The sequence below is a fragment of the Delphinapterus leucas genome, chromosome 2 (assembly GCF_059928025.1).
Source record: "Delphinapterus leucas isolate spDelLeu-1000000601 "Yukka" chromosome 2, BTC_Dleu_Yukka2, whole genome shotgun sequence".
NCBI classification, from domain to species: Eukaryota; Metazoa; Chordata; class Mammalia; order Artiodactyla; family Monodontidae; genus Delphinapterus; species Delphinapterus leucas.
In genome coordinates, this window is record NC_143130.1 from 53,282,405 (window position 1) to 53,303,688 (window position 21,284).

The 21,284-nt window shown below is 37.8% G+C and overlaps 1 protein-coding gene across 8 annotated transcripts in view; it reads left to right on the forward strand.

Annotated features, from left to right (window-relative positions):
* LRRC28 (leucine rich repeat containing 28) overlaps positions 1-21,284 on the forward strand; it is a 187,465-nt gene that overhangs the window by 10,218 nt on the left and 155,963 nt on the right. For all 8 annotated transcript variants that reach the window (XR_016392020.1, XR_016392022.1, XR_016392023.1 and 5 more), the window contains one exon: positions 15,969-16,009. Coding sequence is in view for 4 of the 8 variants with exons in the window: in XM_022598839.3 (XP_022454547.1) it covers positions 15,969-16,009 (41 nt within the window). In the remaining 4 variants the exon portion in view is untranslated. The remainder of the gene's footprint in view (positions 1-15,968; positions 16,010-21,284) is intronic.

The window sequence follows — 21,284 nt, forward strand, 5'->3', positions numbered from 1 at the left end:
AGGCACTATTATTCCTACTTTATAGACAAATTAAGGCATAAAAAAAGAATACATCAAGCAATAGTGATTATATCTGTGGAAGAGGGGAGGGCACAAGAAGGTGGGTGGGAGCTGGAATAAACAGAGCCTTACATTGAAGTGTTTATTGTAAAAGGGAAAGTTCCTACTACTAAATTTGTTTTATATTCTTTTCAGTATGTGATTTTTATAATTAAAAATCAAAATAAGATTGTTGGAATTTAGTGCCACTAAGATCTTATCCAGCTCTCAAATTTTATTAATCAGTGAGTCTAAACGTTTTGATTTACAATGATGGTGATGCCTGCGTTTATGCTCCTTGCAGCTGGTGGCTGGGTTGAGGGTGAAAGGGGTTGATGACTGAGAAGTCACACAGCTACACGCTCTACCCACTTTGAAATTGGTAGGAGTAGGATCTGGATCAAATGAACATCAGAACACCCTGAAGGGAAAACCAATAAGTTAAAGAGATGGTAAAAAAAAAAAAAAAAGAGCACCATGCAATCAAGTGTGCCAGAAGAAGTAGGGAGAGGGAATGGTTTTGTTTCTGTTTGATTGGTTCATTTTGAATTCCAGCACAAGGGCTTCTTGTTTTTCCCTAATCTGTCAGACCCCTGCAGCTTCCATTGCTGCTAGGGTGTAGGGCCTCCATAATCACTGTGAATACTCTGTTCTTGAGTTAGCTCTGTATAAAAACATCTTAGTTGTTTCTTAAATTGAATGTGTGGAAACGACTTATGTCAAATGGTAAAGCATTCTGATGCTCTGTTTATGTTTTAATGCTTATAGTCCTGTAAAACATTCATTACAAATGTACCCCGTCTCAGTAATATACCTGTGCCTGAAAAGTGTGGCTTTTGTTATAAATCAAAGCTGTTTTTCCTACTGATTTTTCAGATTTAAGTGACTTTTCCTCATTGTTACTGGTTGGTTGACAGTAGCTCCTTGTCAAATACTTAACAAACTATTTGAAATAGCTTGGAAAATGAATGTCTGATCTATAATTTATTCTGTTGAATCATAGAATATCAAAGCTATATGGAACTTTATAGATGATTTAGGCAGTTTTTCTTTTTTGAGGTAAGTAAGCTTCGAAGAGGTTAGTAGATGGGTCTAAAGTCATTTTTATGGCCAGTTAGAGCAAAAAAGCAGGTCTTCTAATTTGTAGTCCAGTCAGTATTGCTTTTTTAATTCTGCAGGTTATTTATTGATGACCTGTTTCTAGCCTAGCACCATGTAGTTAAAATTTAACCACATTTAGCCACTGTGGAGCAATGAGGTGTTCCATGTTAGGTGAGTTTTCCTAGTTACCTCTTTGAAGTTTACCTCTGAGTTTTACTGTGAGTCTAACTGTTTTGATAGAAATACTTTTACAACATGCATCATTCTATACTTTCTTAAAGAAATGTGGGGAACATGATTTAACCCATTCTTCGTGATTTGTAGTTTTTGCCTGGGGAATTAGGAGGGAGGGTTTAGAAGGAGGGGGCAGGGATACAGATCTTTATCTAACACTAGACCATATCCTTGTCCACTTGAGGGATTCTGTGTACAAGCAGAAGACTCAGAAGCCATTACTTTGTATATGTTTCCACAAGTTTAAATTCATTTTCAAGCATTCACTATACTAAAAATGAGGTACCTGTGCACTGAGTGAGATACCAATTTTTATTTTTTTAATTTTTTTTTCATTTTAACATCTTTATTGGAGTATAATTGCTTTACAATGGTATGTTAGTTTCAGCTTCACAACAAGATGGATCAGTTATATATATACATATGTTCCCATATCTCTTCCCGCTTGCGTCTCCCTCCCTCCCACCCTCCCTATCCCACCCCTCCAGGCGGTCACAAAGCACCGAGCTGCTCTCCCTGTGCTATGCGGCTGCTTCCCACTAGCTATCTACCTTACGTTTGGTAGTGTATATATGTCCATGCTTCTCTCTCGCTTTGTCACAGTTTACCCTTCCCCCTCCCCATAGCCTCAAGTCCATTCTCTAGTAAGTCTGTGTCTTTATTCCTGTTTCACCCCTAGGTTTTTCATGACATTTTTTTTCTTAAATTCCATATATATGTGTTAGCATACGGCATTTGTCTCTCTCTTTCTGACTTCACTCTGTATGATAGACTCTAGGTCTATCCACCTCATTACAAATAGCTCAATTTCGTTTCTTTTTATGGCTGAGTAATATTCCATTGTATATATGTGCCACATCTTCTTTATCCATTCATTCAATGATGGACACTTAGGTTGTTTCCATCTCTGGGCTATTGTAAATAGAGCTGCAATGAACATTTTGGTACATGACTCTTTTTGAATTATGGTTTTCTCAGGGTATATGCCCAGTAGTGGGATTGCTGGGTCATATGGTAGTTCTATTTGTAGTTTTTTAAGGAACCTCCATACTGTTCTCCACAGTGGCTGTATCAACTTACATTCCCACCAACAGTGTAAGAGGGTTCCCTTTTCTCCACACCCTCTCCAGCATTTATTGCTTCTAGATTTTTTGATGATGGCCATTCTGACGGGTGTGAGATGATATCTCATTGTAGTTTTGATATGCATTTCTCTAATGATTAGTGATGTTGAGCATTCTTTCATGTGTTTGTTGGCAGTCTGTATATCTTCTTTGGAGAAATGTCTATTTAGGTCTTCTGCCCATTTTTGGATTGGATTGTTTTTTTTTTGTTATTAAGCTGCATGAGCTGCTTATAAATTTTGGAGATTAATCCTTTGTCAGTTGTTTCATTTGCAAATATCTGCTCCCATTCTGAGGGTTGTCTTTTGGTCTTCTTTATGGTTTCCTTTGCTGCGCAAAAGCTTTTAAGTTTCATTAGGTCCCATTTGTTTATTTTTGTTTTTATTTCCATTTCTCTAGGAGGTGGGTCAAAAAGGATCTTGCTGTGATTTATGTCATAGAGTGTCCTGCCTATGTTTTCTTCTAAGAGTTTGAGAGTTTCTAGCCTTACATTTAGGTCTTTAATCCATTTTGAGCTTATTTTTGTGTATGGTGTTAGGGAGTGATCTAATCTCATACTTTTACATGTAGCTGTCCAGTTTTCCTAGCACCACTTATTGAAGAGGCTGTCCTTTCTCCACTGTACATTCCTGCCTCCTTTATCAAAGATAAGGTGACCATATGTGCGTGGGTTTATCTCTGGGCTTTCTATTCTGTTCCATTGATCTCTATTTCTGTTTTTGTGCCAGTACCATACTGTTTTGATTACTGTAGCTTTGTAGTATAGTCTGAAGTCAGGGAGCCTGATTCCTCCAGCTCCGTTTTTCGTTCTCAAGATTGCTTTGGCTATTTGGGGTCTTTTGTGTTTCCATGCAAATTGTGAAATTTTTTGTTCTAGTTCTGTGAAAAATGCCAGTGGTAGTTTGATAGGGATTGCATTGAATCTATAGATTACTTTGGGTAGTAGAGTCATTTTCACAATGTTGATTCTTCGAATCCAAGAACATGGTATATCTCTCCATCTATTTGTATCATCTTTAATTTCTTTCATCAGTGTCTTATAATTTTCTGCATACAGGTCTTTTGTCTCCTTAGGTAGGTTTATTCCTAGATATTTTATTCTTTTTGTTGCAATGGTAAATGGGAGTGTTTTCTTGATTTCATTTTCAGATTTTTCATCCTTAGTGTATAGGAATGCCAGAGATTTCTGTGCATTAATTTTGTATCCTGCTACTTTACCAGATTCATTGATTAGCTCTAGTAGTTCTCTGGTAGCATCTTTAGGATTCTCTATGTATAGTATCATGTCATCTGCAAAGAGTGACAGCTTTACTTTTCCTTTTCCAATTTGGATTCCTTTTATTTCCTTTTCTTCTCTGATTGCTGTGGCTAAAACTTCCAAAACTATGTTGAATAAGAGTGGTGAGAGTGGGCAACCTTGTCTTGTTTCTGATCTTAGTGGAAATGCTTTCAGTTTTTCACCATTGAGGACGATGTTGGCTGTGGGTTTGTCATATATGGCCTTTATTATGTTGAGGAAAGTTCCCTCTATGCCTACTTTCTGCAGGGTTTTTTTTATCATAAATGGGTGTTGAATTTTGTCAAAAGCTTTTTCTGCATCTATTGAGATGATCATATGGTTTTTCTCCTTCAATTTGTTAATATGGTGTATCACGTTGATTGATTTGCGTATATTGAAGAATCCTTGCATTCCTGGAATAAACCCCACTTGATCATGGTGTATGATCCGTTTAATGTGCTGTTGGATTCTGTTTGCTAGTATTTTGTTGAGGATTTTTGCATCTCTGTTCATCAGTGATATTGGCCTGTAGTTTTCTTTCTTTGTGACATCCTTGTCTGGTTTTGGTATCAGGGTGATGGTGGCCTCGTAGAATGAGTTTGGGAGTGTTCCTCCCTCTGCTATATTTTGGAAGAGTTTGAGAAGGATAGGTGATAGCTCTTCTCTAAATGTTTGATAGAATTCGCCTGTGAAGCCATCTGGTCCTGGGCTTTTGCTTGTTGGAAGATTTTAAATCACAGTTTCAATTTCAGTGCTTGTGATTGGTCTGTTCATATTTTCTATTTCTTCCTGATTCAGTCTTGGCAGGTTGTGCCTTTCTAAGAATTTGTCCATTTCTTCCAGGTTGTCCATTTTATTGGCATAGAGCTGCTTGTAGTAATCTCTCATGATCTTTTGTATTTCTGCAGTGTCAGTTGTTACTTCTCCTTTTTCATTTCTAATTCTATTGATTTGAGTCTTCTCCCTTTTTTTCTTGATGAATCTGGCTAATGGTTTATCAATTTTGTTTATCCTTTCAAAGAACCAGCTTTTAGTTTTATTGATCTTTGCTATCGTTTCCTTCATTTCTTTTTCATTTATTTCTGATCTGATTTTTATGATTTCTTTCCTTCTGCTAACTTTGGGGTTTTTTTGTTCTTCTTTCTCTAATTGCTTTAGGTGCAAGGTTAGGTTGTTTATTCGAGATGTTTCCTGTTTCTTAAGGTAGGATTGTATTGCTATAAACTTCCCTCTTAGAACTGCTTTTGCTGCATCCCATAGATTTTGAGTCGTCGTGTCTCCATTGTCATTTGTTTCTAGGTATTTTTTGATTTCCTCTTTGATTTCTTCAGTGATCACTTCGTTATTAAGCAGTGTATTGTTTAGCCTCCATGTGTTTGTATTTTTTACAGATCTTTTTCTGTAATTGATATGTAGTCTCATAGCGTTGTGGTCGGAAAAGATACTTGATACAATTTCAGTTTTCTTAAATTTACCAAGGCTTGATTTGTGACCCAAGATATGATCTGTCCTGGAGAATGTTCCATGAGCACTTGAGAAAAATGTGTATTCTGTTGTTTTTGGATGGAATGTCCTATAAATATCAATTAAGTCCATCTTGTTTAATGTATCATTTAAAACTTGTGTTTCCTTATTTATTTTCATTTTGGATGATCTGTCCATTGGTGAAAGTGGGGTGTTAAAGTCCCCTACTATGAATGTGTTACTGTCGATTTCCCCTTTTATGGCTGTTAGTATTTGCCTTATGTATTGAGGTGCTCCTATGTTGGGTGCATAAATATTTACAATTGTTATATCTTCTTCTTGGATCGATCCCTTGATCATTATGTAGTGTCCTTCTTTGTCTCTTCTAATAGTCTTTATTTTAAAGTCTATTTTGTCTGATATGAGAATTGCTACTCCAGCTTTCTTTTGATTTCCATTTGCATGAAATACCTTTTTCCATCCCCTTACTTTCAGTCTGTATGTGTCTCTAGGTCTGAAGTGGGTCTCTTGTAGACAGCAAATATATGCGTCTTGTTTTTGTATCCATTCAGCCAATCTGTGTCTTTTGGTGGGAGCATTTAGTCCATTTACATTTAAGGTAATTATCGATATGTATGTTCCCATTCCCATTTTCTTAATTGCTTTGGGGTCGTTATTGTAGGTCTTTTCCTTCTTTTGTGTTTCTTGCCTAGAGAAGTTCCTTTAGCAGTTGTTGTAGAGCTGGTTTGGTGGTGCTGAACTCTCAGCTTTTGCTTGCCTTAAAGGTTTTAATTTCTCCATCAAATCTGAATGAGATCCTTGCTGGGTAGAGTAATCTTGGTTGCAGGTTTTTCTCCTTCAACACTTTCAATATGTCCTGCCACTCCCTTCTGGCTTGCAGAGTTTCTGCTGAAAGATCAGCTGTTAACCTTATGGGGATTCCCTTGTGTGTTATTTGTTGTTTTTCCCTTGCTGCTTTTAATATGCTTTCTTTGTATTTAATTTTTGACAGTTTGATTAATATGTGTCTTGGCGTATTTCTCCTTGGATTTATCCGGTATGGGACTCTCTGTGCTTCCTGGACTTGATGAACTATTTCCTTTCCCATATTAGGGAAGTTTTCAACTATAATCTCTTCAAATATTTTCTCAGTCCCTTTCTTTTTCTCTTCTTCTTCTGGAACTGCTATGATTCGAATGTTGGTGCGTTTAATGTTGTCCCAGAGGTCTCTGAGACTGTCCTCAGTTCTTTTCATTCTTTTTTCTTTATTCTGCTCTGCATTAGTTTTTTCCACTATTTTATCTTCCAGGTCACTTATCTGTTCTTCTGCCTCAGTTATTCTGCTATTGATCTCATCTAGAGTATTTTTCATTTCATTTATTGTGTTGTTCATCATTGTTTGTTTCATCTTTAGTTCTTCTAGGTCCTTGTTAACTGTTTCTTGCATTTTGTCTATTCTATTTCCAAGATTTTGGATCATCTTTACTATCATTATTCTGAATTCTTTTTCAGGTAGATTGCCTGTTTCCTCTTCATTTGTTAGGTCTGGTGTGTTTTTATCTTGCTCCTTCATCTGCTGTGTGTTTTTCTGTCTTTTCATTTTGCTTATCTTACTGTGTTTGGGGTCTCCTTTTTGCAGGCTGAAGTTTCGTAGTTCCTGTTGTTTTTAGTGTCTGTCCCCAGTGGCTAAGGTTGGTTCAGTGGGTTGTGTAGGCTTCCTGGTGGAGGGGGCTAGTGCCTGTGTTCTGGTGGATGAGGCTGGATCTTGTCTTGTGGGCAGGTCCACGTCTGGTGGTGTGTTTTGGGCTGTCTGTAGACTTATTATGATTTGGGGCAGCCTCTCTGCTAATGGGTGGGGTTGTGTTCCTCTTTTGCTAGTTGTTTGGCATAGGTTGTCCAGCACTGTAGCTTGCTGGTCGTTGAGTGAAGTTGGGTGCTGGCGTTGAGATAGAGATCTCTGGGAGATTTTCGCCGTTTGATATGTGGAGCTGGGAGGTCTCTTGTGGACCAGTGTCCTGAAGTTGGCTCTCCCACCTCAGAGGCACAGCACTAACTCCTGGCTGCAGCACCAAGAGCCTTTCATCCACACGGCTCCTTAATTTGGGATGATTCGTTGTCTATTCGTGTATTCCACAGATGCAGGGTACATCAAGTTGATTGTGGAGCTTTAACCCGCTGCTTCTGAGGCTGCTGGGAGAGATCTCCCTTTCTCTTCTTTGTTCTCACAGCTCCCAGGGGCTCAGCTTTGGATTTGGCCCCGCCTGTGTGTGTAGGTCGCCGGAGGGCTTTGCTCAGACAGGACGGGGTTAAAGGAGCCGGTGATTTGGAGGCTCTGGCCCACTCAGGCCGGGGGGCAGGGAGGGTCACGGAGTGTGGGGCGGGCCTGCAGCTGCAGAGGCCGTCGTGACGTTGCCAGCCTGAGGCTCACCGTGCGTTCTCCCGGGGGAGGGGAGTTGTCCCTGGATCCCGGGACCCTGGTAGTGGCGGGCTGCACAGGCTCCCCGGAAGGGGGTGTGTGGATAGTGACCTGTGTTCGCACACAGGCTTCTTGGTGGCGGCAGCAGCGGCCTTAGCGTCTCGTGTCTGTCTCTGGGGTCCGCACTTTTAGCCGCGGCTCGCGCCCGTCTCTGGAGCTCCCTTAAGCAGCGTTCTTAATCCCCTCTCCTCGCGCACCAGGAAACAAAGAGGGAAGAAAAAGTCTCTTGCCTCTTCGGCAGGCCCAGACTTTTCCCCGGACTCCCTCCCGGCTAGCCGCGGTGCACTAACGCCCTGCAGGCTGTGTTCACGCTGCCAACCCCAGTCCCCTCCCGGAGCCTCATCTCCCAGCCCCGCCCGCCCCGGCGGGCGAGCAGACAAGCCTCTCGGCTGATGAGTGCCGGTCGGCCCCCTTCCTCTGCGCTGGAATCTCTCCACTTTGCCCTTCGCACCCCTGTTGCTGTGCTCTACTCCGCAGCTCCGAAGCTCTCCCACTCCGCCACCCGCAGTCTCCGCCCGCGAAGGGGCTTCCTAGTGTGTGGACACTTTTCCTCCTTCACAGCCCCCTCCCGCTGGTGCAGGACCCGTCCCTATCCTTTTGTCTCTGTTTATTTTTTCCTTTTGCCCTAACCAGGTATGTGGGGGGTTCATTGCCTTTTGGGAGGTCTGAGGTCTTCTGCCAGCGTTCAGTAGGTGCTCCGTAGGAGTTGTTCCACGCGTAGATGTATTTCTGGTGTATCTGTGGGGAGGAAGGTGATCTCCGCGTCTTACTCTAGATACCAATTTTTAAATGTTAGCCCCATCGAATCAGTCTCTGTGTCTCCCTCTCCCTCTCTAGATAGATAGATAAATTGATAAAATGTATGTAATGTGCTTAAAATATCATACATTGAGCTTGGAACACTGTTCCCTCTTAAAATAAACAATTATGTTATAAGCATGTAGAATTATAAAGGGTAGGTATATTTTTAAATGGTTGATCTGGCCTTATGGAAAAAAATGTTTAGTATTCTTTTTTTGTGTCTATTTTTGTTGCTTTGAAAATTCCATTTATAAAATCATACTTACTGAATGCATATTAAATAGGTTTTTTTAAAAATAAAAATAGAAAGTAGGTGGGGGCATATGATGATCTAATCTTCAACCCTTGTTTATGATATCTATATAGCTTTCCTTTTTAAACAAATATTTTTAATATTAATACTTTACAGAAAATTAAAAAAAAATATTTATTTATTTGGCTATGTTGGGTCTTAGTTGTGGCACCCAGGATCTTCATTGTGGCACGCGGGATCTTTTCGTTGCGGTGTGCAGGCTTCTCTAGTTGCGGTGTGTGGGCTTCTCTAGTTGGGGCGTGTTTTGCAGATACTTAACATTTATTTATTTATATTTTTTAAGGTGATAATTTTAGCCTCTATAAATGTCAAACAAATATTTCATCATTTCGAAGAAAGTAAATCTAAAAATTTTATCATTCATGCAGTTAGTTAAGTAGTTCTTTTATGTTTTATATCTAAAAGAGCTGATTTTAAGTGAAAAATTGGTAGTGAGTGTAATGATATAAATTTTGCACTAACATTATAGCTACTAGTTATGTGTGGTACTAATGTTTAAATTATTGATATAACAAAATACTGAAAATTCAATTCCATAGTCACAGTAACTACATTTTAAGTGCTTAATGGCCACATGTGGCTAGTGACCACTATATTGGTCATGTAGCTAGAGAATATTTCCATCATTGTAGAAATTCTGTTGGACCAGTGGTGTGAGTGACTGAAAAAAAAAAGAATACCTTAAAATTGGTAGTAGCAACTCATTTTTATCATGAAAGTCAAACTGCCACTGTGTTAATGCTACAGAATTGTAAAGAAAAACTTTCCCAGAATTTTTTTTAGACACCTCAAAGACAACTTTAGAAACAAAAGAACTTGTCCACATTTTGAAAAATTTTCCTTTCCTCAATTTCCTCCCCTTTCCTTCCCTTTTGAAATGGCTTTATTTTAATATTTGTAATGCTTGTATTCAATGAATTTCCAATGAAATTTTTGTTTTAATGAACTTGGGACATAAAATATCTGTGATTATTTTGATGGATGCATTCCAAGAAATTTGGGTATTTGCCATGGTTTTTCATTGTTTTTCTTTTAGAACCAAGAAAATAAACAAAAAACCCTGAAGATGCTATGCTTTCATATCCAAATAATCAAAATTTGCACTTTCCCATAAAACACTGACATATGTTTGGGATTATCTTTTTGTATTGCTTATGACTAGATTACTCATTATTTGCCCAGTGTAGTCATTACATTTTTGCTGGGAAACAGGATGTCAGTGGTAACTTCTAGTCGTCCTTGACCTACCAGTGATTGCACAGCCCTTGTCAGGAGGGGTTAGTGAGCTGTTAATGCTCTTAAGCACGTTTCTTATTGCCCCTTCTCCCTCTCCCTACTACCTCCCCTCATCTCTCTCCTCCCAAAATGTGTGTCAGGCTTTCTAGGATAATTCAAATGAAAACGATACTTAATAACATTCCTTTGTGTCACTCGTTTCAGAAGAAAGGAATTTAACCATCAGAGATTTTGATGATGGTAGATGCAGATATTGAGAATCTGATGTGTTTTTCTATCTCCCGGCAACACCAAGGAAATATGACAAGTGTTTAAGACAGGCTCATGCTTTTTTGGTCTGCTTAATGTTTATTTGGAGAGAAATTTTAAAAGAGGAAAATGAGTAGTTAATGGGAAGTGAGCCAAGAGACAAGAGGGTAAATGGTAAGGGACATTGGGGAGCAAATGGTGAGTAGGACTGTGGAGGGCCTTTCTGCTACTGTGGACAAGGAAAGGTGGTGCTGCTAATTTCTCTCTGTTCCCATTAGCCTGCCGGAGCTTCTGACTTTCCTGCTGAGAGATCCTCCTCTATAGCATATATAAAAGAGGGAGAAATACTGGAGGAGGAATGAAATAATATTCCTGGTAGTAAAAGAGGTTTACCTTAGTTGTTCTCCTATAGCCACATGGTATTTAACCCTTGCTGTATGCTTGCCCAGAAGCAGTGACACCAGATTATTAATCCAACTAGAAAGCTTGTTGAATATGTTGTGGTGGGTTTTGAATGAAGTACTTTTTGCCTTCAGTACCAAAACTTTATTAACTTTATTAAAATTAAATTGAGGTGAAATTGACATAATGTAAAATTAACCATTTTAAAGTGAAAAATTAAGTAACATTTAGTATATTCACAGTGTTGCACAACCACCACCTCTTTCTAGCTCCAAACATATCCATGACTCCAAAGGAAAACCCCTTATCCATTAAGCAGTTTCTCCCCACTCTCCTCCACACCCCAGCCCTGCAACCAGCAATCTGTGTTCTATCTCTTTGGATTTATCTATTTTGGATATTTCGTATAAATGGGATCATTCAGTATGTCACCTTTTATGTAGGGCTTCTTTTCACTTAGCAAAATGTTCTCAAGTTTCATCCAAGTGGTAGCATGTATCATTCCTTCGTTCCGTCTTATGACTTAATTAGATTCCACTGTATGAGTATACTATAATTTGTTTATCTGTTAATCCATTGATGGCCATTTGGGCTGTTCCCACCTTATGGTTATTATGAACAGTGCTGCTATGAGCACGGGTGTACATGTACATGTTTAAGTACCTGTTTTTAATTATTTTGGGTATATATATAGGAGTAGAATTATGGAGTCTTATGGCAATTCTATGTTTAACTTTTTGAGGAACAGCCAAACTGTTTTCTACGGTGGCTGAACCATTTTACATTACTGCCAGCAATGTACAAGGGTTCCAGTTTCTCCACATCCTTGTCAATAGTTGTTATTTTACATTTTTAACAAATTATGGCTATCCTAGTGGTTTTGAAGTGGTACCTCATTGTGGCTTTGATTTGCATTTCCCTAATGCTAATGAATTTGGGTGTCTTTTCATGTGCTTTTTGACCATTTGCATATCTTCTTTAAAGAATGTCTTTTCAAATCCTTTGCCTGTTTTCAATTGGGTTGTTTGTTTTTTGTGGTTGAGTTGTAAGTGTTCTTTATATATTCTGAATGCTAGACCCCATTGGATATATGATTTGCAGATATTTTCTCCTATATATTGCCTTTTCACTTTCTTGAAATGTCCTTTTATGCACAAAAATTTTAAATTTTGATGAAGTCCAGTTTATCTATTTTTTCTATTGTTGCTCCTGCTTTTGGTTTCATATCTATGAATCCATTGCCAAATCCATGATCGTGAAGATTTACCCATGTTTTCTTCTATGAGTTTTATGGTTTTAGCTCTTAGATAGAAGTCATTGATCCGTTTTTAGTTAATTTTTAGTTAACTTTTGTATATGGTGTGAGGTAGAAGTCTGACTTTATTCTACTTTTTATAACTGCTGTAAAAACTATGCACTTAATTCATGACTTCTTTGAAATGTGTTGTTAGAGGCTGGATGGCAGGTTTTGCAGAACCCTGAATCCTAGTGGTTTGTAACAGCACAATGATTTCTCATTCATGCTGCACTACTCTCTCAGATCTCTCGGGGACTTTGGTTCATGGTATCTTTACTCAGGGATGAAAGCTGATAAGGGTCACTGTGGACCTTTCGTGCTCAAGCTCTCTAAGGCCTCTACTTTGACATAATTCCATTGACCGAAGCAAGTCACTTAGCCACGTCGAGCTTGAAGAGAGAAGTGTAATCCTACCAGCTGCCCAGAAGGAGAAGAAAAGAAAGTAAGTAGTGCACAGTCACTACAAGAGAACAGGATTGAACATGTGTTTGCAACATATTCGAAATATTTGTTCCAAGATACACAATTTTAAAACATTCCCATTTAAGGGGGTTCAGAGTTCTCCGTAAAAGGACATGGTAAAGCATCATTGATTCAAAATTTGAGGTAAATTTTATACTAACTGTGCTTGCTGAAGTTTACCTTTACATTATTTGTAAAGAAAAAATTGTTCAGTTAAGTGATAGTATGAGATTTAATGAAGAGAATTTTGTCTTAATTTATAAAACAATTTTTAAGTAGTTTAGTAGGAAGTATTCATACTCAAGGAATTTGGGTACAGGTTGTTTATTAAAACTTTTTTATGTCAAAATTGTGAAAAAGAAGGAAATATTAGTAATAACAGTTTTGCAAGGCACTTTAAGGTTATTACTTTTTTTTTTTTTTTTTGCGGTACGCAGGCCTCTCACTGTTGTGGCCTCTCCTGTTGCGGAGCACAGGCTCCGGACGCGCAGGCTCAGTGGCCATGGCTCACGGGCCCAGCCACTCCACGGCATGTGGGATCTTCCCGGACCGGGGCACGAACCCGTGTCCCCTGCATCAGCAGGCGGACTCTCAACCACTGCACCATCAGGGAAGCCCTAAGGTTATTACTTTTGTCTATCAGGATTTTAAAATTTAAAAACATTTTAAAACTTAATAGACTAAATCCTATAAATCAAGATAAACTAGTTTGTGTGGCATCTGTAATCCAGCATTAGAGCTTAGTTACCCGCAGAGTAACAAAAATGTTGATGTTAACATATAGTTGTCCAGTCTCTTACCCACTTTTCATAAACTATGGAAATAGAAAAATTAAAATGTATAATATTTCTCTTATTCAGTTACATTGCTAAAATGTGCCACTAGATAGCAGAGAATGTATTATAGAACACCAGTAGGTGTCAGCCACAGCCTTTGCAGCAGGCTGATTATTTACCAGGCTTTTGGGGTTTTTTAAAACCCAGTATTCTGATGAACTGCAATTTTCTCAAGGTTGGTGTGCTTATTTTTAAATTAAAACTCAGGGTACTTACTAATAAAGACATAGTGATGCACTAATGGCAGCAGGAACATTATTCAGTGCTTAATTGTGTGTGTAGCTAAATAGCTCAAAGAGGTAACTAGTTTGTCATGGAAAAATTGCGATACTGTCTGATGGAGACAAGTAGGTATCTGGAAAGAATGACCATGGGTCCTTTAGTTAGCCAGATATGATACTGATATTGTAGCAGATCAAACTAGATGAGGGTCTAATACCACTTCTTTTCTGGACAAGCCTTTCCTTTTTAGAGGAAAAACTATTAAGCCTCTTACCTCCCCTCCACCACCCACAGAGTGCTTTAGTTTGCCTGGGATGCTTTGTAAGTATGCCCATAAGTGGTAGTGTATATTCCTCTTACTAGGCGAGCTACCAGTACTAGAAGAAACATTTTGGGGACTTGGACAGATCCAAGAGCAACATTCAAGGAAAGACCATTCATGAAGGACCTCATTGCAGATATTGATGTCAAAACATGGGGGAAAGGGAATCACAGCATTCAGCATTGGAAAACAAAATGTGGTTTTATCAAAAGTGGGAACTCAATAAATGTTTCACTGACTTCATAAACAGTATTCATATTCAATGCTATTTTATTGTAAAAGGGCGAGGATATTATATGTGTAAGTAGCTTGGGATACTGTTGCTAAGTATTTAAATACATCAATATACCTATATGAAATTAATAGTTTTATTTCCTTGATTAAAATAAACTAGTGGATTTCCATTGTGTTCAAGATTTTTAAAAATAGTTTTTCCTCAATATAAAATATAAGCCCTTAGTGATCTGTTCCTTGGTACTCTCTGCAAAATCATATACCTTCATACCTGATGGCCCAGAAATACCAAACTAATGGCATTTCTCTTATTGAGTGTTTACAACCTAAATTGCATATCATATGATTGGTTACTCAATTATGTAGCAATTTAAATACTACATTTTAAAATTAATTTTTTTTAATTTAAAAGACATACATGCTCATTGTTAAAGATTCAGATGATAAAAAAGTAGATGGAGAATAGCAACACTGGTCCTTTTCCTAATGATAATCACTGTTTATAAGTTTCTCTCAGAAAAATTATTTGTTACAAATCTAAAACTTTATAGTCCCCCAAACTTTTGTTTTTCTATTGACACCATTGTTTTTATAACAGGTGTTTGAAAATATAAGATTTTTGTCATGAGTACTGTTGGGGAGTTACAGCAGAAAAAATTATATTTTTGATTTCCCAAACATACCTCTCTCTCTTTTTGTCTTTTCATATGTTGCTTCATGTGCCTACAAAGCTAACCAGAACTTTCCTCCTCCCTGCTCCATGGCAACCTCTGATAATTTATATTTGTCTTTCAAGCCTCAGGTTAGACATAATTTCTTTTAAAAAGTCATTCCTGATTCTTTGTTACTGATATTTGGCTTAACTCTACAGTATGTTTTAATGTAGAATAAAAAAAAATTACTCCTAACTCAGTGTGCTCCTTTAGCTTTAACAACTCCTGTCTTTGTGTTTATGTGTATCCTGTGTGCATGTGCATGTGTGAGAGATGCAGGCTGACTTTCAGTTACTTACAGGAGGCTTTTCCTTCTACCCAGGGCCTCCAGCAGAGAGAAGTCTGCTTTCAGTCTACGACTGGAATTTTTCTAGGATTCTTTTCATGGAATAGCCAGTCCTTCCAGAGCTATGACTCTGTGTAAGAGACCTAGACCCATCTCCCTTCCTCTCCTCCCAGTGGCCAGTTTCCTATCCCTGCCACATCACACTCCTACTCCGAACTTAGAACTTGGGCCAGATGTGACACTCCCTTAGACCACCTGAGCTCCAGCTTACTCTTTTTATCCTGAGTTTGGTTAGGTTTTGGTGTCAGCCCCCTGGGATTTTAGTTTCTTCCTCCTGAGGTGCAGTTTGGGATTTTGGTTTGGCGGGGGGTAGGTGTTATTTTCTTAGGGCTGCTATAACAAATTACACAGGCTGTGTGACTTAAAATAACAGAAATTGATTGTCTCATAGTTCTGGAGGGCAGAAGTTCAAAATCAAGGTGTTGGCTGGGTTGGTTTCTTCTCGTGGCTCTGAGGAAGAATCTGTTCCTTTCTCTGAGCTTCTGGAGGTTGCCAGCGGTGTTCCTTGACTTTGCAGGTGCATCACTCCAATCTCTGGCTCCGACGTCACATAGTGTTATTCCCTCTGTCTGTGTCTGTTAAAAACATTTTCATTTCTTCCATGATTGTGGAGTATGAGATCTGGTTTCTGTTCAAATGTATAAATTTAAATTGTAGCATGGTCTATGTAAGTATAAACCCAGACCTGCTGATTTATTATTTTCACATTTTCTGAAAATTTACAGCCCTTCAAAAGATAGTACTTTGTGTTTAAGCTATTTAGAAATGTTTATACATTTTTCAAAAATAAAATTTAATTCTGAGTTTTTAATTTTCAGCCAGAAAACCTTGCTCAGAAGCTTCCAAACCTTGTGGAACTGTGAGTCTGCTTATTCAAATTTTTTTAAAAGACAAGAATGAACATAATTTTAAGTTATTTGAAATAATGGGAAATACAATTTTAATGTATTAATTTATTATTTTTTGGTATTATGATCATGGTGCTCATGTAGGTAGACCTGTGGTTCTGCTAAACCCAATAGTATTTTAAAGTATTTTACCATTTAAATTTGTGTTTTAAATATCTTACTTCAGGGTAGTGAAGGTGATGAAAGATACATTTTTTCTGGGGGCAGCATCTTTGTCACAGAATCCTTCTGGATAGTCCATGTAATTGGGAATATTTATTATTATTATTGTTACTACTACTACATGTGATACTGATATAAACAGTCTGATGGTATAAAAGATTTAAAATATAGAGTAAAAGCCCCCTTCCTTACATCCTACATCTGTTTTAGTTCTGTTGATGATTTACCTCCATAATACTAAATAATGTTTACACCTTTGTTTTTTAGTACATCAACTTCAAGTATCTGTTCACTAAAGAAGATAAGAAATTTCAATATCTTGTATTTCCCTTTCTTTCTACCTGTCTAATTCCGTTGAAGGAGGAATTTGCATCACCTTTCCTTGTTCCTTTTATTATTTGGTATGATTTTCAGAAGGTAAAGTAGGGAAAGCTAACTTTACACCTTCCTCTATAAGCCGGGAGTCTCTGTCGTTTTCTTTTTTATCCATCCTTTTATTTTAAAAAATTTCAAACCAACAAAAAAGTTGAAAGCATAGCACAATGAGCATCCATACAATTGATTCTTGAACAACATGGGGGTTAGAGGTGCCACTCCCTCATAGTTGAAAATCCAAGTATAACTTTATAGTCGGCTCTCCATATCCACAGTTCCACATCTGTGGACTCACCCAACCTCAGATGGTGTAGAACTGTAGTAGGTAGTTGTTGAAAAAAAAAATCAGAGTATAAATGGACTTGTGTAGTTCAGACCCGTGTTGTTCAAGGATCAACTGTTCAGTCTTCACCTAAATTTAACCACTTAACATTTTGCCACATTTCCTTTCTCTTTGCCTTTCCTACCTTCTCTTTACTCTCGCTCTCCCTCCACCTTCCTTCTCTCCCTCTCTCACACACATTATACTTTACCCCTAAATACATTAGTATGTATCTCCTAAGAATAAAGACGTTTTTGCACATAACTGTATTGTTTTTAGGCCTAAGAAAAGTAATATTATTTCAATAATATCATCTAATATATAGTTCGTATTTAAATTATCCCAATTTTCCCCCAAAAATATCTTTTTGAAGTAGATGTCTGGATTTGTCTGATTGTTTCCTCTGGATTAGGTTCAGTTTAAACATCTTTGGTGATGTTCTACCCCATTTGCTTTATCAAGTTTTTGCTTTCATTCTCTTTATACATATTATATGTGTATTTATTTTTTTTCTGAAGCTTTTGAGAAAAAGTTACATACATTGTGGTTCTTTACCCTTAAATACTTCAGTGTGTATTTCCAAGAACAAGGATGCCTTAACATTTTTTTAGGTCTACTTTTCTGTCCTTAATAGGTGCTTTATATTTTTCTTCATATAGATTTTGAACATTTCTAATAGTTTGTTCCTAAATATTTATTTTTTTTGCTGTGTAAATGATTTTTCTTATCTGTTATATCTTCTAACTGGCTCTTTTTTGTATATAGGAGCACTATGGGTTTTTGCATGTTAACTTTATATCTTGCTCCTTCCTGAAATCTTTTATTGTTTGAGTTAGTTTTATCATTGATTCTCCAGAGTTTTCCAGGTATACTCTCATGTCTGAAAATACAGATAGTGTTATTTCTTCTTTTCCAAATCTTTAATTATCTCCTCTATTCTGATTGCATTGGCTAGTCCTTCTCCAGAGCAGTGTGAAATTGTACTTGAGGTAGTGGGCATCCTTGTCATCTTTCTGACCTTAGTGGGAATACCTCCAGGTTTTCCCCACTAAGAAAGATGCTGGCTTTACAGTTAACACAATTCTTTTGTGTTCAGTAAATATCCATCTGTGTTAGTAATCTATTGCTGCTTAACAGATTACCCAAAATGTACTTGCTTAAAATGTAGGTGTGCTTAAAAGAATAAACACTTATTCTCTGATATTTTCTGAAGGTCCAGAATCTGGGCTTGGCTTAGCTGGGTGCCTTTGCTTCAATGTCTCTTTCAAGTCTCTAATCAAGATTGTTGCCCAGGGCTGCTGACTTACCTGAAAGCTCAACTGAAGAAAGATCCTCTTCTGTGTTCACTCATGTGGTTGTTGGCAGGATTCAACCAATTTCTTGCAGTTCGTTGGACTGAGGGCCTCAGTTCCTAGCTGGCTGTTGGCCAGAGAACTCCTTTAGTTCCTTGCCACTTAGCCTCTGTTATGTTGCTCACAACATGGCAGCTGATTTCCATCAGAGTGAGCAAGCAGAAGAGCAAGAGAGGGTATGCAAGACAAGAGCCATAGTCTCTTTCTGACCTAATTGTGGAAGTGGCATCCTGTCACTGTTACTATATCTGTCCTTTAGAAGGGAGCCACTAGATCTAATGAACACTCAAGGGGAGGCTATTACACAAGGTCCTGAATGCCAGGTAGCAGAGATCATTGGGGACCATCCTAGGGGCTACTTACCACACTATTAATTCCTATTTTCTCAAGATTTTTTTGTTAGTAATGGGCGTGAAATTTTTTCAAAGGTTTTTTCAGACTTTAAATCTAAAGGAAAAATTCTTGGGGGTTTCAGGCAAAAAGGTGAAACAATCATGAAGATGAAGAAGATTGCACCATAAGACTCCACACTGAATTATCTATACAATGGCTGTTGAATTCTAACTTGACGGTTTTTATGTCTTTGAGCCCTTTAAAAGTATTTGTCTCCTGAGGTTGCTGTCTTTTCTTGAGGTTGCTATCCATTGTTGTTGTTGACATTTTTCTGGGTTTTCATATATTAATTTTAGATTATATTCTGACAAATGAGGACATATGTTTTGGAGACTGGAATCTGTTATATTTCATCAAAGAGTGTTGATGTTTTTATTGGGCTGGCCGGAAAGTTTGTTTGGGTTTTTCCATAACATCTTATGGAAAAACCTGAACGAACTTTCCGGCCAGCCCAATATTTCAGTGATTAATTTACCTGGTTTGACTCAAGCAGTAAACAGCCTCTTGGAAGGCAGCTGAAATCTCAGTCTGGTTCTTTTATCTTTAGTTGTAGTTTCTTCCACATGTAAATGGTTTTGCAGTCAGCCACTGATTTAGGCAAAGTTTATACATAGGATTTGGGGTTTCCCCTCCCTGGCTTTTATTTTTTTTTCTGGTATTCTCCCTTTATTTGTCAGGGGCCATGGTTGCCCTGAACTCTGTCCTCCTTTAGGCTAGCAACACTGCAGTTTTCTATTGGAATTTTAGCCATTTTTTTGTGATAACTGTATCCTTCCTTAGACTAAATGCTTTTTTTTTTTTTAAATGAAACCCAGAATCACCCAGTGCCGTTCTTTCTTATAAGTTTTGACTCTCCTTCAGAATTGGCTTTTTTGTTTACTCTTGCAGTGCCTTAGGTTCATTTTGTCTGTGTGTGTTGTTCAGTGTTTTAGTTGCCAGAGGATTGGTCCAGTAGGAGTTTATTCTGCTGTACTGGAATTAGAACTTGCATTCTTTTATTTTAATCTGTTTCTGCCTTTATAACTCAAGTGGGTTTCTTGAGGTCAACATTAGTTGGTTCTTTGATTTTGACCAGTCTAACAATCTGGCTCATTTAACTGGAGTGTTTAGACTGTTTATGTTTAATATGATTACTGATATGATTGAATTTAAGTTCACCAACTTAATGGTTTGTCTTCTGTTTGTCCCAGTTGTGCTTTGTTATTTTTTCCCTCTTTACTTTTCTTCTTTTAAATTATTTTTGTGTTATTTAGGATTAAGTTTTACTACCATTATTGATTTATTAACTCTACTTCATTTCAATGTTGAAAGGTTTATATTATGTTTCTTTAACCTATTATAATCTACCTTCACATAATATACTACTTCACATTTAATATAAGAACCTTAGATCAATACTTTCAGTTCATCGCTCCTATCCTTTGTGCTACTGTCCTGTGTTTTACATGTGTGTGAGTGTTGTGAGAGAGATAGATCTATGTATGTATAAACCATGTATATATCAGTCAGGGTCCAGTTAGGAGAGAGAAACCATACCCCTATTTAAGCAGGGAGAATTAATATAAAGAATTGTTAACTAGTAAAATGTTATTAACTACCAAAAAAGGTAAAAGAGGACTCCATGGTATTCATATTAATTAGTAAGTACAAAAAAGTAGATCTGGACCAAGAGAAAGTAGACAATGAAGGAACTAAAGACTTAGGAGAGCCCCAAACCTAGGCTGAGATTAGACTTCTTCAAATAAGATGTGGCAGCCACAAAACATACAGTGCTCTGGTTGTGAAGAACCTTGCCATCTGGTTAGGCCAGAGCAGATCTGTAATATCAGCTCACTGTTGCAGGACGGTGTTGGTAATGTAGAGCTGATCTATTAGAAACAGTCTGACTGGTAGGAAGGAGGCAATTGCCTGAGAGCATGGCAGAGCTAACGCAGAAGTAGCCACAGGGTGGGAAGACAGTTGCTTGAGGCCAGCTGAAGTTCTTTATAGGAGTGCATTGTTGGATGGGGAGAGTGTGGCCTGAGGATAATAGCCTGAGATGCCACAAAAGTGACTTCATGGTCACTTTGAGAATGTAGTTTAAGGTTGTCCAAGAGGACTACTGGGCCTTGGCTGTGTGCTGAATAAAAAATTGAAAGGGGACTGGATCCAGAAGGGAAACGCCTTCCTGCTACTCTCATCTTGCAGAGTCACTCCAGTACCCTCTTTTGATAACATTAGGCCTAACATTAGATCAGTTGGCAAAGGAGAAATTTTGACAGGGTCCAGCTCCAATATGGCATAGCAGATAGATTTGGAGCTGAGAGACAAAATTGATAACTGGCAAAATACACTATTATAATTTTGAATTTAAGTTGTTAATTAAAGAACTTTTAAAATGAGAAAAAAAAGTCTTTAATATTAATTCCTATATTCTCTCAGATTTAGTTTGCCTGAAAAATGTCTTTATTTCTCCTTTTTTAAAAATTAAACTTTTTACTTTGAGATAATGGTAGTCACACGTAATCTTAAGAAATAATACGTAAACATCCTTGTGTACTCTTTGAGGTTCTGCCGGTGTTCATGTCTTGTATAACTACAGTATAAGATCACCACCAGGAAATTGACATTGCTACAATCCAC